This window comes from Eurosta solidaginis, chromosome 1 (genome assembly GCF_040869045.1).
Source record: "Eurosta solidaginis isolate ZX-2024a chromosome 1, ASM4086904v1, whole genome shotgun sequence".
Taxonomy (NCBI): Eukaryota; Metazoa; Arthropoda; class Insecta; order Diptera; family Tephritidae; genus Eurosta; species Eurosta solidaginis.
In genome coordinates, this window is record NC_090319.1 from 100,151,194 (window position 1) to 100,167,410 (window position 16,217).

Below are 16,217 nucleotides of genomic sequence, written 5' to 3' on the forward strand. Positions count from 1 at the left end.
CTAAACATCAAGTCCAATGCTATTGGCTGTGATGGAGTCCATCCAAAATTTATAAAAATTTTATTTCCTCTTATTTTACCATATATCACCCACCTGTTTAATTCTATAATAACAAAATCAATATATCCCACTCAATGGAAGCATGCTAAAATCGAACCTATACCAAAAACAGAAAATGAGTTTCGGCCTATTGCTATACTTCCCTTTCTGTCTAAGATACTTGAACTGGTCGCACCTATTTGATGGGGCGAAGCACTGCTACAACAACAACAACATGGCAATCCGGATGCTAACAGCTAGTATGATTATGATGATTTGTGGGAGGGGCGCAACAAATGATATGTGATTACACAGAAATTACTACCCATCAGAAATATCGTGAGTGGCTCCGGTACCTAGAATCGGCTGCCTTGGAAAGCGTCTTTTGTTACTTAATTACCATGGTATCGGCACACCAGCCAATTGCAAATATCTTGATTAAATATCCTGCTGCCCTTGCAATTATGGAGACGTATTTCAAAAGATTCCAATATTTGAATCAAATTTATTAACTAACAAATATACATAGAAAGACACATTTATCAACTACAGTGATATTTCGCTATCAATTTTGGACATGATATTTGTGCACAGCGCAATAACGGTAGTGTCTATTTTTGTGGGTAAACATCGACCTAAAAATTGCATCAATAATGGTTGTTTAGTAACCACGGTCTTATAGTCCTCAAATGAAATCAGTTCATCTCTGTCAACATCAAATTTTTTCAATAACAAATCGGCCATGTCCTGCAAGAGTAGAAAATTGTATATATATATATATATAGAGTACATACAGATATCTGTTATATATTGTGACGAATATTAGCATCACTAAGCTGTTAGTAAATAATCACGCAACAACAAAAACATGAAGCAGTCACTCTTATGTACGTGTACACATTAAAGCGAGCCACACTGGTATACATGAACACATAAATCATCATTTATACACATACATAGAAGGCGACGAAGAGATATCCCACACACACACACATGTAGTCACCAGCCGAAGTAGTTACTGGTAACCAAGCAGGAGATTCTAGAAGTTGAAACGTCTAGACCTTTGGAGAAATATGTTGACGAGGCAACAGAGAGTATAAAAGCAGCGTAAGCTGAGGAATGACTAATCAGATTGATTTAAACACGCTATCAATTGCGAAGTTAAGCATAATTGTGAAGTATAATTGTACTACTCCCAAAGTAGTTTAATAAAGACCATTTTGCAATACAGAATATTGAAGTGATTTATTCAACAGTTTAGCGATTCGAACGTTAGCAGAAGATTTCAAATAAGCGGAATTGCCCTAAATTCGTTACAATATAGTACGTAGCTATGTAAAACCGTAAATAAACTCACTGTTCGCATTTCAACTAGCTCATCTTCATCTAAGTCGTCAAAAAATTTGGATACCGCCATTGCAATATTATCGCGATTTATATAGCCATCATTTGAGGTATTGTAGATCTATTAATAAAATTTTCAAGATTTTTAGTAAGATTTTAATGTTTATCCTTGTGTTCAAAATTAATTGTTTGCTTTTATTAGTAGAGGAATGAAACATAGACCCCGAGAGCTTATATGACGACCTAACCTCCATTTTGTGCTTGGCACTATATCAGTTATTATGGGGTGTCATTATTCCAATAGGTCCTCTGTAATATTTTGCCATACGCGGTTGAAAGTTTGAGCCATACCATTTTTTTTTGTTTTGTTTAATTTCGATTATTCTAGTTTTTGTGAAAAGGAGTGCGCTTAATTTAGTTTCAATTCTAAACTAGATAAGTCTATATGTATTAAAAAAATAAAAATTGTGCGGTCCGCCAGCACCCTGCAAAAATCGCGAGTACTCCATGCATGCATGTATGGAGTACTTGCTATGGACCAACCGAGTACTCCAAAATTAGCCACAATTCATACAAAAATATGGTCCAATTAAAATTACGATGTCCTAGGACTGGACCATATACTCCAGCTTCGCATTACATGAGAGTAATCCATGGAGTACCAACAGTCCAATAAACATCGTGTAGTGATTACAATCGTTAAAAGCGAGCAATGATCGGCTTACAATGTGTTCGTGTAGAAACATGAGTTGGTCCATTGCTGCATTACAGTGGAGTATATTGGTAAGTACTCCAGTGGACCACATGATCCAACGATTTTTGCAGGGCAGATTTCGAGTCGAAGTGTTTTGGATCAGAATCGTGCGCTGATCTATCATATTTGTATAAAAGGACATATCGTAACACTTCTTATTTATAACAAAACGTTTTCTATACTTAAATTTTTAGCAGTAAGCTGAAACTTATTGGTTTTTTTATACTCAGCTCAGCAGAGCTCACAGAGTATATTAATTTTGTTCGCATAACGGTACCCCGTAACGGCATAAACTAATCGGGATAGATAAAAACTTCTATATATCAAAAAATGATCTGGGCGAAAAAAGAAATTCATTTAGCCATGTCCGCCCGTCCGTCTGTCCGTTAACACGATAACTTGAGTAAATTATGAGGTATCTTAATGAAATTTGGTATGTAAATTCCTGGGCACTCATCTCAGATCGTTATTCAAAATGAACGAAATCAAGTTATAACCACGCCGACTTTTTCGATATCGAAAATTTCGAAAAACCGAATAAGTGCGATAATTTATTACCAAACACGACTAAAGTGATGAAACTTGGTAGGTGGGTTGACCTTATGACGCAGAATAGAAAATTAGTAAAATTTTGGACAATGGGCGTAGCACCGCCCACTTTTAAAAGAAGGTAATTTAAAAGTTTTGCAAGCTGTTATTTGGTAGTCGTTGAAGATATCATGATAAAATTCGGCAATAACGTTACTCCTATTATTATATGTGTGCTAAATAATAATAATTTTTTTTTACGATATGAGTATCAAATGAAAGGTGTTAATGAGTATTTTAAAAGGGAGGGGGCCTTAGTTCAATAGGTGGACGCTTTTCCATATATCGCCATAAAGGTGGGCCAGGGGTGGCTCTAGAATGTGTTTGTACGATATGGGTATCAAATTAAAGGAATAAAGGGTTTTAAAAGGGAGTGAAGGTAGTTCTATATGTGAAGGCGTTTTCGAGATATCGACTAAAATGTGGACCAGGGTGACCCAGGACATCATCTGTCGGGTACCGCTAATTTATTTATATATGTAATACCACGAATAGTATTCTTGCCAAGATTCCAAGGGCTTTTGATTTCGCCCTGCAGAAATTTTTCATTTTCTTCTACTTAATATGGTAGGTGTCACACCCATTTTACAAAGTTTTTTTCTAAAGTTATATTTTACGTCAATAAACCAATCCAATTACCATGTTTCATTTGGTATAGAATTATGGCATTTTTTCATTTTTCGTAATTTTCGATATCGAAAAAGTTGGCGTGGTCATAGTCGGATTTCCGCCATTTTTTATACCAATACAAAGTGAGTTCAGATAAGTACGTGAACTGAGTTTAGTAAAGATATATAGATTTTTGCTCAAGTTATCGTGTTAACGGCCGAGCGGAAGGACAGACGGTCGACTGTGTATAAAAACTGGGCGTGGCTTCAACCCATTTCGCCTTTTTTCACAGAAAACAGTTATCATCCTAGAATCTAAGCCCCTGCCAAATTTCACATGGATTGGTAAATTTTTGTTCTACTTATGGCATTAAAAGTATCCTAGACAAATGAAATGAAAAAGGGCGGAGCCACGCCCATTTTGAAATTTTCTTTTATTTTTGTATTTTGTTGCACCATATCATTACTGGAGTTGAATGTTGACATAATTTACTTATATACTGTAAAGATATTATATTGTAACGAATTTACTTGCAAATCCTCTTATTTGCCCTTCTACTAAGTTCGAACCACTAAACTGTTGAATAAATAACTCCAATATGTAATAATGCAAAATGGCCTTTATTCAAGTATTTCACAATAACACTCAAACTGTGCAACGAATAGCTTGCTCAATAACCAAACTGATTGACTTTCAAAATAATACTTCTATTGCTCGCTAGATATCGTCTTAATCAAAACTGCTTGACAGCTCAAATCAAACTGAATTACTTCTTACTCGCCTGCCCCGCTTTTATAGTTTACGCTGCATACTTCTAGGCTCTTCGATTTCCAGAACTTACTAGTTATTTTTGCTACAAAATCGCCAGCCACAACTACGTGCACAAATTATTGCTCTCTCTTGTGACAACTCAGATAAGATATATGCATGTGTCTGTGCATTGCCGCTCCGCTGCTCGTATACGTACAGATGTGTAGACGCAATTATTTATTAGTTTATGTAGATTCATAATGATTGAATTATTGATGTGAATGTTTGTACGCATACATAGGCGCATAAGTCAATGCATCTGTGTGTGACATCTCTTTCGGCTGCCTTATATATGTGTATACATGATTTGATTATTGACGTAAATACTGCTTGGCATGGCCTTAGCATCGCCTTAGTGATGGTATAGGTTAGTGATGCTAATATCCGTGACACTGCCCTCCACCTAAGTCTGATCGTCCCGATCAGACAAATCTCTCGATCTAAACGCTGCTAATCTCTCCAAATGAACCACTTTCATTTTGGTTCGTGGTTTGTATGCGGTACACTACATCGTTGATCCGTTTTACAACTTTGTATGGGCCTTCCCAGTTACACTGCAATTTCGGGGACAAACCTTTTTTTCGTTGTGGGTTGTATAGCAGCACCAAATCTCCTTCCTGAAACCCTTCCGAATTAATTGCTTTATCGTACCTCGCTTTCATCTTATCACTCATAATCTTTGCTCGTTGCCTTACCAGATCGTGTATCTCTCTCAGCTCTTCTTCTAAGACATCAGTGGATTTCTTGACATTCCTCTCCGCATCGGCATCTATCCCATACTTCAAATCAGCTGGCAGTCGAAGGTCATTGCCAAAAATTACCTTTGCGGGAGTTTGGCCCGTTGTGTCATGTACTGCCGATCGGTAGGCCATCAAGAATAATGATATGTGTGTATCCCAGTCCTTATGGTACTTGTCGACTACTTTCCTTAAATGCTCCTCCAATGTTCTATTGAAACGTTCCACCATACCATCGGACTGAGGATGCAATGCAGTTTTCCGTGTTTTTCGAATGCCCAACTTCTTGCACAGTTCTTGGAACACAGCTGATTCAAAATTCCTGCCTTGGTCAGAATGTAACTCCATTGGTACACCATACCTTGCAACCCATTCGTTTTTAACCACTTCTGCTACTGTTTCTGCTTCTTGGTTTGGGATTGGGTATACCTCTGGCCATTTACTGAAATAATCCATAACCACCAGTACGTATTTGTTTCCGCGGTTGCTAGTAGGAAATGGACCTGCGACATCCATGGCGATCCTTTCAAATGGTGCACCTGAAATATACTGCTTCATCTGGCCACGACTTCGGGTTTTGGGCCCTTTCGCTCTGTTGCATACCTCGCAATTGGCAATCCACTCGGTGACCGACTGACGGCAACCAACCCAATAGAATCTCTGCTTAATTTTCTCGAGTGTCTTCGTGATTCCAAGATGGCCTCCACTTGGACCATTGTGCAACTCGCTGAGCACGTCAGGAATCCTCTTTCTGGGAACAACTATAAGTTTCTTCTTGCATTGACCATCCTCACTCTCCCATACTCGATGCAAGCAACCGGATATCAATTCCAAACTGTTCCACTGTGCCCAATATGATTTCGCAATGGGACTCTCTGCTGACATATCCTCTCTGCTTGGTCTTTCGTTTCGTTCGAGCCCTTGCATAACATGTGACAGATCTGTATCTTCTAGCTGACACTTTCTTAGTTGTTCCTTGTCCCATTCATCCGTACACGTTATAGTCATTAGCCGGACATCTATAAAGTCTTCTTTAGCCTCGGCCTTCGAACAGTGCTTGCATTCCAAACTACATGGCCTTCGTGACATTGCATCGGCATTTCCATGGGTACTACCTTTTCGATGCTCAATGGAAAAGTCATAGCTTTGAAGTCGCTCGATCCACCGTGCCAATTGTCCTTCCGGATTACGGAACTGCAGAAGCCATTTCAATGCTGCGTGATCTGTCCTGACATGGAATCGCTGGCCGTAGAGGTATTTGTGAAAATGTTTAATGCACTCTACCAATGCCAACAGCTCTCTCCGCGTAACACAGTAGTTCCTCTCTGGTTTTCCAATCGAACGGCTGTAATATGCAACTACCTTCTCCTGTCCATCGACCAGTTGTGATAAAAGCCTCCTATAGCATATCCAATTTCATCTGTATCTAGAATAAATGTTGCTCCTGGAATCGGATATGCTAACATTGGGGCAGTGCACAAACGCTCCTTCAATGTTTGAAAAGCCACTGCTTGCTCCTTCTTCCATTCAAAAGCTTTATTTTTTCTTGTAAGCTCATGGAGGCTATGGGCTACGTTGGAAAAATTTGGTACAAATCGGCGGTAATATGTGCACAGCCCAAGAAAACTTCTCAATTCATGTAGGTTCTGTGGTCTTGGCCAATCCTGTACAGCCTCTATTTTTTCGTTCGCAGTGCAGATGCCCTCTGTCGTTACCTAGTGACCAAATAATTGACTTCCTTTTTAAACAGCGCACACTTTTTGGGACTTAACTTCAGACCAGCGCCAGCTATTCTCTGGAAAACTTCCTCCAAGTTCTTAAGATGTTCATCAAAGTTCTTGCCCAATACGATGATGTCGTCCAGGTACACCAAAAATCTTTTCCAATGTAGTCCTTTCAGTACCTGGTCCATGAGTCTCTCAAAAGTAGCTGGTGCATTACAAAGTCCAAAAGGCATCACTGTAAATTGCCAAAGACCATCACCGACACTGAAGGCTGTTTTCTCTTTATCTTCCTCCTTCACCTCCACTTGCCAGTAGCCGCTTTTCAAGTCCAGCGTGGAAAACCATTTCGTACCAGATAGCGAGTCCAGAGTGTCGTCAATTCTTGGCAATGGGTAGCTATCCTTTTTCGTTACGTCATTCAACTTCCGGTAGTCCACGCAAAACCTCATTTTTCCATCCTTCTTTTTTATAAAGTACTGCCGGTGAGCTCCATGGACTAGCTGATGGTTCGATGACGCCGCTGTCGTTCATTTCTTGAATGATTTGACTCACAACTTCCCGCTTCGCCAGTGGAACACTACGTGGAGCTTGACGGATCGGCCTCGCATCTCCAGTGTTAATTTGATGTTTCACAACGTTGGTGCGGCCTGGTTTAGAATCATCCTGGTCAAATATGTTCGCGTACTTTAGGAGCAGTTGTTTTGCCTTACTCTGATATGCTTCCTCTAGCCCCTGCATCCATGCCGTGATGTCATTTGAAAGATCAGTATTACTAGCTGAAACGTGTTCCTGGAGCTGTTCACAGTTAATAACCACTTCAGCCTCTTGGCATCTTCCCAAAATAGCTCCTTTAGTCAGTTTGAGTGGTGACTTGAACTCATTGAGTACTCTTACCGGAATACGTCCATCTTGTTTTGTCATAGCCAGGGTTTTTCCTACAAGTATGTTTAGTGCTGATTTGTTTGCTGCTTCGACAACCCACAATTTGTTTGTCCCACAATCTCCATCAACCTTTGCCCAGATGACTGCTTCGGATTTTGGTGGTATTTGCTGACTCTCTTCCACCAGCACTCGTTTACTGCTGTAGCCTCTCTCGTAGCCGAAATTAAGTGGTACATCCATGTTTTTATATCGCATCGTCTTGCTTTGCATGTCGATCTTGATGCCCTGGTCGATTAAGAAGTCCACTCCAATTATGATTTCATCAACAATTTCTGCCACTATAAAATTTTGTACTACCATGACGTTCCCAATTGCGACTTCACATTCTACTTCTCCAATTACCTGGGTGTCCTCTCCCGTGGCTGTACGTAATCTTGCTCCAAGCAATGGTCTTATCTTTTTGTTGACTAAATCCGCTCGAATGATGGAATGAGATGCACCCGTATCTACAGTCAATAACCGTTCCTTTCCGTCCACATGTCCTCCAACAGTAAGGTTGCTCGATCTTCTTCCAATCTGCGAGATAGAGATTATGGGGCATTCAATTGCAGGAGCCAGCTGTCGCCCCTTGCGGCTGACTCGATTTAGTTTAACGATTGAGTGGTCTTGGATATTTGCTCATCACCTTCTGCTCTGCGTTTACGACCACCCACATTGTTGGAGCTATTGGGACCGCTGCTGCAATGTCGTGCAATATGACCTGGGTTGCCGCACTTGAAACATTTAATAACTCCGGCATTTTTCTGTTGTGATCCCTTCAGTGCTTCCAAAATAGTGTCTACCCAATCTGGTATTTCCACTTCTACACGATGAGCTTTGTATGCTGGTTTACTCAATAGTGAGGCCGTTTCCTGAGTCAATGCATGTGATACCGTTTCAGAAAATGTCAGCTTTGGGTTTGCGTATGTAGCTCGCTTCGTTTCCACGTCCCGTATGCCATTTATGAAACTCTGGATTTTTACCCTTTCAGTGTATTCCACGGGTGCGTCCGCATTTGCAAGATGAGCCAATCTTTCAATATCTGAAGCAAACTCCTGCAATGTCTCATTTGCTTTTTGGTAGCAGTTTTGCAACTCAATTTGGAATATCTGTTTCCTATGCTCTCTTCCATAACGTCGTTCTACAGCAGCCATCAATGCTTCATAATTGTTCCGCTCTCCTTCGGGAATCGTCTGTAGAATTTCCGCTGCTGGCCCCTTCAATGCCACGAATAGTGCAGCAACTTTATCTTCCGCATTCCAGTTGTTCACTGCTGCGGTCTTCTCAAACTGTAGCTTAAAGACCTGGAAAGGAACAGAACCGTCAAAGGATGGTGTTTTTACCTTTGTATTGCTTGCTGAAACAGCTGGGCGGTTTAATTGCAACTCTTGTATACGACCTCTCAAAGCATCCACCTCGGCTTCGATTTTTTCCTCAAACTGCGTTATTTTCTCGTCCATACGTGCTTTGAGTTTTGATGATATACGCGCCTCTTGTGCTTCGAGTTGTACTGTTATGCGTGCCTCTTGTGCTTTCAGTTGTGTCTCCATCTTTGATGTAATCTGTGTCGACATTTCTGCCATACGCGTTTCTTGTGCTTCAATCTTCGATGTAATCTGTGTCGACATTTCTGACATACGCGTTTCTTGTGCTTCAATCTTCGATGTAATCTGTGTCGACATTTCTGCCATACGCGTTTCTTGTGCTTCAATCTTCGATGTAATCTGTGTCGACATTTCTGACATACGCGTTTCTTGTGCTTCAATCTTCGATGTAATCTGTGTCGACATTTCTGACATACGCGTTTCTTGTGCTACAATCTTGGATGTTATGCGTGTCTCCTGCGATTCCAGCTGAGATGACATGTTGGTGGATATTTGTGATGACATTTCTGTTATACGTGCCTCTTGCGCTTCCATCTTGAATGTTACTGTCGATGTTTGAGCAGTTATTGCAGCCAATATCATGTTCAAGTCTGTGCTGGTAACCGTCTGCGATGTTTCGTTTTTCTCTTCAATTTTTGTTGTTGTTTCGTCCCCATCAGGATAAAAGACAAACTCGTCCACATCAATTCCTTGCGACTCCATTACCTCTCGTAGCCGTGCTTGAAGTTCGATCTTATTGCCGGTTGTATTTAATCCACGGTTCTCCAACTCCTTTTTCAGTTGCTGGATCTTCAATTCACTGAACTTTGCCATGCCCAAGTTGTATTCCCAATCTTCGGAATTTATTCAACAATTCCTCTTCTGACACCAATTGTAACGAATTTACTTGCAAATCCTCTTATTTGCCCTTCTACTAAGTTCGAACCACTAAACTGTTGAATAAATAACTCCAATATGTAATAATGCAAAATGGCCTTTATTCAAGTATTTCACAATAACACTCAAACTGTGCAACGAATAGCTTGCTCAATAACCAAACTGATTGACTTTCAAAATAATACTTCTATTGCTCGCTAGATATCGTCTTAATCAAAACTGCTTGACAGCTCAAATCAAACTGAATTACTTCTTACTCGCCTGCCCCGCTTTTATAGTTTACGCTGCATACTTCTAGGCTCTTCGATTTCCAGAACTTACTAGTTATTTTCGCTACAAAATCGCCAGCCACAACTACGTGCACAAATTATTGCTCTCTCTTGTGACAACTCAGATAAGATATATGCATGTGTCTGTGCATTGCCGCTCCGCTGCTCGTATACGTACAGATGTGTAGACGCAATTATTTATTCGTTTATGTAGATTCATAATGATTGAATTATTGATGTGAATGTTTGTACGCATACATAGGCGCATAAGTAAATGCATCTGTGTGTGACATCTCTTTCGGCTGCCTTATATATGTGTATACATGATTTGATTATTGACGTAAATACTGCTTGGCATGGCCTTAGCATCGCCTTAGTGATGGTATAGGTTAGTGATGCTAATATCCGTGACAATATTTTTTGTAAAAATTTTACTTAAAAATTTTTTTTTTCAAAAGTGGGCGTGGTCGTTCTCCAATTTTGCTAATTTTTATTAAGCATACATATAGTAATAGTAGTAACGTTCCTGCCAAATTTCATTACGATATCTTCAACGACTGCCAAATTACAGCTTGCAAAACTTTTAAATTACCTTCTTTTAAAAGTGGGCGGTGCCACGCCCATTGTCCAAAATTTTAATAATTTTCTATTCTGCATCATAAGTTCAAACCACCTTCCAAGTTTCATCGCTTTATCTGTATTTGATAATGAATTATCGCACTTTTTCGGTTTTTCGAAATTTTCGATATCGAAAAAGTGGGCGTGGTTATAGTCAGATATTGTTCATTTTAAATAGCGATCTGAGATGAGTGCCCTGGAATCTACATACAAAATTTCATCAAGATACTTCAAAATTTACTCAAGTTATCGCGTTAACGGTTGGACGGACGGACGGAGGGGCGGACATGGCTCAATCAAATTTTTTTTCGATACTGGTGATTTTGATATATGGAAGTCTATATCTATCTCGATTCCTTTATACCTGTACAACCAACCGTTATCCAATCAAAGTTAATATACTCTGTGAGCTCTGCTCAACTGAGTATAAAAATGGTTTAAAATTTAGGCTAAATTTTTTACATCGTAATACGTACGCATTTGAAGTGAAAATCATCTTACTGTGTGTGTATTTGTGAGCCAACGCCAATGGAATGCCGTTTACACTAGCACATCGCTTTTAGTTTTTTAACGACAATGTTTGAAAAAACATGCTGATTTTAGAACATTGCGTTCTTATCCTCACTCCAGATCACTAAGTTACAGCGGAAAATGTTAGAAACTATGAGAAACTTCGTGTTATGGAACTTGCATCGTCTTTTCATTATGATACAAGCGTCTTTATATGAAAAGCAGGATTATTTTTTAAATACTTGAGCGATGGGCATGGGGCCCGCACATGATAAATCTACTTCCAATGAAAAGTTAAACAAATCACAATTGAGACCACGACTACGGGAAACGTACCTAGATTGAAGATTAAAACCTGCACCTCAAACTACCAAGGGAGACACGAGACACCCTGGCCCAACTTCGTTCTGGATACTGTAACAGGTTAAACTCTTACTTGTCCAAGCATCTTTTCAATTGTAATGTGGAACCTACGTCTCTAACACCAATCTCCCTATGGTTCGCCCCTTTTGAATGAGCCAGTTTCCTTGGACTCCCATTAGAGGAATTTGATGACAATTTGTGAGTGGTCGTGTCCATTCAATGGGGCGAAGCACTGTTAAAACAACAACAACAACCTCAAACGTCCGGATCACTCCCTCTCTAACCGGTGCCAGTCTTTATGGGACGAGGCAATAATCTATAGATCGTGTATAGGAGAGATATCTACAGCAATCAAATAAAGGTTATCAGACGTAGCGAAACTAATGTTATGAATAAGCGTAGCCCTAGTTTTGACATCAAAGTTTTCCAACAACAAGGAGCATTTATCAATGGGAATGGAGTGATCGAGGTATTCACTACAAGCTCCCACACGTTTAAAAATTTGAAACAGTAAACCATTCATGGGCTTAGGCAACTTTTAAAACATTTGTGTACTAAATTGTAAACCTCTCAATTTACTACTTCGGTTTTTAATATGGTTCGGTTTACATTTTGAAAGTAACTGACCAATAAGCCCAAATTATCAAAATTGTTTTAAAAGAAAACCAAAAGTTAAGTAAATCCAAAAATAAGAACTTGCAGACGCTTCTGATATTATAACAAAATCAAAACGGTTAAAAAACCTAGAAATTTGCTGTTGCGGTTGTTGGTGTTGTCGAGTGTTTTCGATGTTGATGGTCCTTTGCGGGATATAGATTCAGGACGTTCCGGTAACAAAGCACCATTAATGTACTAGCCCGACAATCTCGGGAACGATTAATATGACCACATTAAACCTTCTAGGCACCCCAGCGGGTTGGGGGTTGTGTAGCGCAAACCTTTCAGGTTGCCAGCGCAATATATAGCTTCTCCAAACCCAATTTTCAATGTTTCATTAACAGCCGAGGCCCTGGCGACCCCGAACTCCTCATGAATCTAGGGGGTGGGAGGGCGGTATGATATAGAAGGTCGCATGTGGTCATAACAAATCTTTCCCGATATGGTCGGGCTTGGTACCGGAAAGTACCAAATCTGCATCCGGCAAAGGACCATCAACATCGATAACACTCCCCTCTTAATAAACAAGAACATATCAGTCTTCTCTGCATTGGCTGTCAACCTGACATTAGATGCCCAGGTATGCATATCCGTATTCCTGCAATGTAAAACACAGCCGATCCATCTGGTTATGGCTGGATGTAATTCAATGTAGTTAAGACATTGTTGAAAGCTCCGCCAATGTCTAAGAAGACTCATAAGGCATACTCCTTATGTTCCTGTACGTTTATTACCACCTTAGCAGTACAGTGTGTACCGACTTGTCTTTGGTGTACGCATTTTGTGTTGTGGAGAGTGAAGAGTAGTTTTTTATCCACGTTGGATTTTATGTACACATTTATCAGCCAATACACATCTATCATCCTGTGCCTGGACTATGTTTCCCCTTACTAAGAATTTCCTATATATCCGCACAGAAGCTTTTCCGTGAGACTCTCTTCGCCCTGGAAATTTTAAGCTTGTAGATCCTCAAAAGATCCCTATAATCGTCCCGGCACGCTTCGTTTTCCTTTGTCAGTTTGAACCTTTCTTTTACCTGTCTCCTAAGAACACTCAGCTCATTACTCCACCTGGTGGATTTGCTTTTCCTCTGAATCTTCTTAGAGGGCAAGCTCTGTTATAAGCAGCCATAAATGTCTTTGTTGGGAAATCGTCGGACTGCTCCAGTTCCTCCACATTGGCATCCTCTTTGGGTTGTCCCAGTTTTGTTTATAAATGATTCTGGACTTTTGTCCAGTTCGTTGACCTAGGGTTTCATAAGGTTCCCCTTCTCTTCCCTCTTAAGGGGGATGCTGAAGCTGATATACGCATGGTCGGAGAAAGATTGTTTAGCAAGAACCATCCAACCATACCTTGATATATCACGTTCAGGGCTCAATGTAATACCAAGCACATTGCTGGATGTTGGACCAACATATGTAGGGACACTTTCCCTGTTGACTTTCTGCAAATTGGTAAATAAAATAGAGATCCGCCCCTCTCTTTGGTATCTCCTTCTCCCCACGCATTGTGGTGCACATTTGCATCCGCGCCTATGACCAACCGCCCTTTGCGCTCTTCCTCCTGTACTAGCTTCTTGCACTCCATCGGTGGTCCCTCCGCAGTATGGGCCATAAAGCAGGATGCCAGGATAAATGCCTGCTTATTCTTCTGCTCGACGGTCACCACTGCGAGGTCCTCGGTAGTCTAATTAGGTAGCATATTTGAATGCAGCAGTTTCCTTACCATGACTACAGCTCCCAGTTTTCCTTCCGTTGGCGCGCATAAACGCCAAATCCGGGCGAGCTGAGCCTAGAAACCTTTCCTTCCGATAAGAGCCATATATCCTCGATCAGCTCCACGTTAAACGAACCCTAATTAAAATTAGAAAATTTCATTCAAGCAAAGTGCAATGGCCTAAACAGATACAATATGTCACTTACTTGGCGGACAAGGAAGAAACTGACAAGAGAGCTGGCTGGTTTTACTAAAATGGTTAACTCCAGATAGGCAACGTATCAGTCGTTGCATCAGTCATACCTTGCCAATTTTTAATGACATACGTCGTGACAGATCGTATCTACTGAGCTCATAAATCATGGACCCTTTTTCAGAAACATTTTAATATATATGAAGTAATATAATTTCGTTCTACAAATGTGATAGCTCAATAGGTAGAGCGCTCGTGTCTGATCCAGATTTGAAGATTTAGGCCCAAACTGTTAACTGTGTAGCATAGAAAAATCCACTTACCATTTTTTTTACGATTTTAAAGCTGAAACATCAGCTGCAGGAATGAAATGAATAGGGAAGATGGCTTGATAAATTTACCGAAATTCAAAGTATACCTAAGTTATGTTGGAATCACTTCTCCTGCATCTGCGTCACTCTACATTTTTAAAACTGTTAATGACTGTATCCACTTAGGAAGCAGCCACTTCGTGTCAGTTATAGTAATTTTTTGGCTGAATTGCAGGATAATATCACAGATATAAGTTTCGCTTAGGTCAAAATTTTCCTCCACGCCGCCGACGCAAGGTTATAACTTACCTGAAATACAAAAGCCATTTTCTTTTGTAGATCATTAGTCATTATCACAGAGAATAATTTAATCCAAGCCACTGGATCTACATGAACTTTACTATCATGCGTTATGAATTGGACAATGCGTTCGACAATGGAAATATCCTTGATTTTGAAAAACACCATAAATAAATGAAACATCTGACCTGTACATAGTTTTCGGGCTTTAGGACCATTCGACAATACGAGCTTGTGATAGACCATCAAAATAGTGCTTATTTCCGTTTCGGTGAATTGTGTCTTCATACTCATTTTCTTTATAAGATTATGATATTGGTTGTAGAAGCGTGTACTAAGAACATCATCGAGCGTAGCGTCCAAATTATTTCCAGTCATTTGTTTGGTAATGGGTGCTCAGCGAAGAATTTAAATGTTTAAATATTAAGCAGCGGTCCTTTTCCTTTATCCTTTTTTAATATAAAATATTTATTTGATTCAATTAGAAAAGATATCCTGTGCGAGGAGAAAATTTGCGGATATCTTTTAATCAAATGTATGACTAAGTTTAATGGATCTTCTTCTTCTTGTAACAGCGCTTTGCCCCATCCAAAAGGTGCGAGCATTCACAAATTGTCACCAGGAGTATGGGTAGATAGTAGAATGCCAATGTTAACATCGGCTACCAGTTGACAAGTCCTACGCTAGCTATGGAGATATCTGGCGAGCTATAACAATTTCCTCCCATACGTGTGGGGCATCCACGTTTATCGTGCAGAAGGCCGTGTCACCTATTTTATTCGCCAACCTCTCAATCCTACTATCAGCTTGCAGGTCAGAGTTAAACAGATCATGGTGGGCATTAAAATCACCTAGCATGCGGTATTTTTCACCAGTGAGAAGAGCACTGATATCAAGGCGATATCCATTAGGACAGAAAGTAACAGGGTAAATGTAGATGTTGATGATTTCTAAGTTCGCATCGCCTGACAGGACAGTAAGCCCTGATGCTACAGGGCATTGTCCCTACGCCCAATGTCATGGGTTATAAATGTGAGTCCACCTCCATTTCCTGTCGCGCAATATTCTCTATGGCCGTTGTAGCGGGAACAAGTCTTCAATGCAGGGTTGGCGGTAAACTTATTCTCTTGGATCGCAGCCAATCGGATGTTTTGTCGCTTCTTGAAATCGACTATCTCATCAGGCTCAAGCGGCTGAGTTCTTATGCGTTGTTGTTGTTGTTGTTGTAGCAGTGCTTCGCCCCATCCAATAGTTGTGACCGATCACAAATTGTCATCAATATCCTCTAATGGGAGTCCAAGGAAACTTGTTGTTTCAACAGGGGTGGACCATAATGAGAGGGGTGTTAGAGGCGTTGGCTCGCAGCCAATCGGTCGTTTGTCGCTTCTTGAAGTCGACTATCTCATCAGGCTCAAGCGGGTGAGTTCTTATGCGTTGTTGTTGTTGTTGTAGCAGTGCTTCGCCCCATCCAATAGGTGTGACCGATCACAAAT

The 16,217-nt window shown here is 40.3% G+C and overlaps 1 protein-coding gene across 2 annotated transcripts in view; it reads right to left on the reverse strand.

Moving 5' to 3' along the window:
* Positions 1–524: 524 nt before the first annotated feature.
* LOC137236929 (calaxin-like) overlaps positions 525–16,217 on the reverse strand; it is a 35,973-nt gene continuing 20,280 nt past the window's right edge. The window contains exons 1-3 of one of the 2 annotated variants that reach the window (XM_067760022.1): positions 14,734–15,102; positions 1,397–1,504; positions 525–786 (exon numbers count right to left, since the gene is read on the reverse strand). In XM_067760022.1, coding sequence (XP_067616123.1) covers positions 586–786; positions 1,397–1,504; positions 14,734–15,102 — 678 coding nt within the window. In that variant the 3' untranslated portion in view covers positions 525–585. Of the gene's footprint in view, positions 787–1,396; positions 1,505–14,733; positions 15,103–16,217 lie in introns of those variants that run through there. The other variant, XR_010948715.1, reaches the window with a different exon arrangement.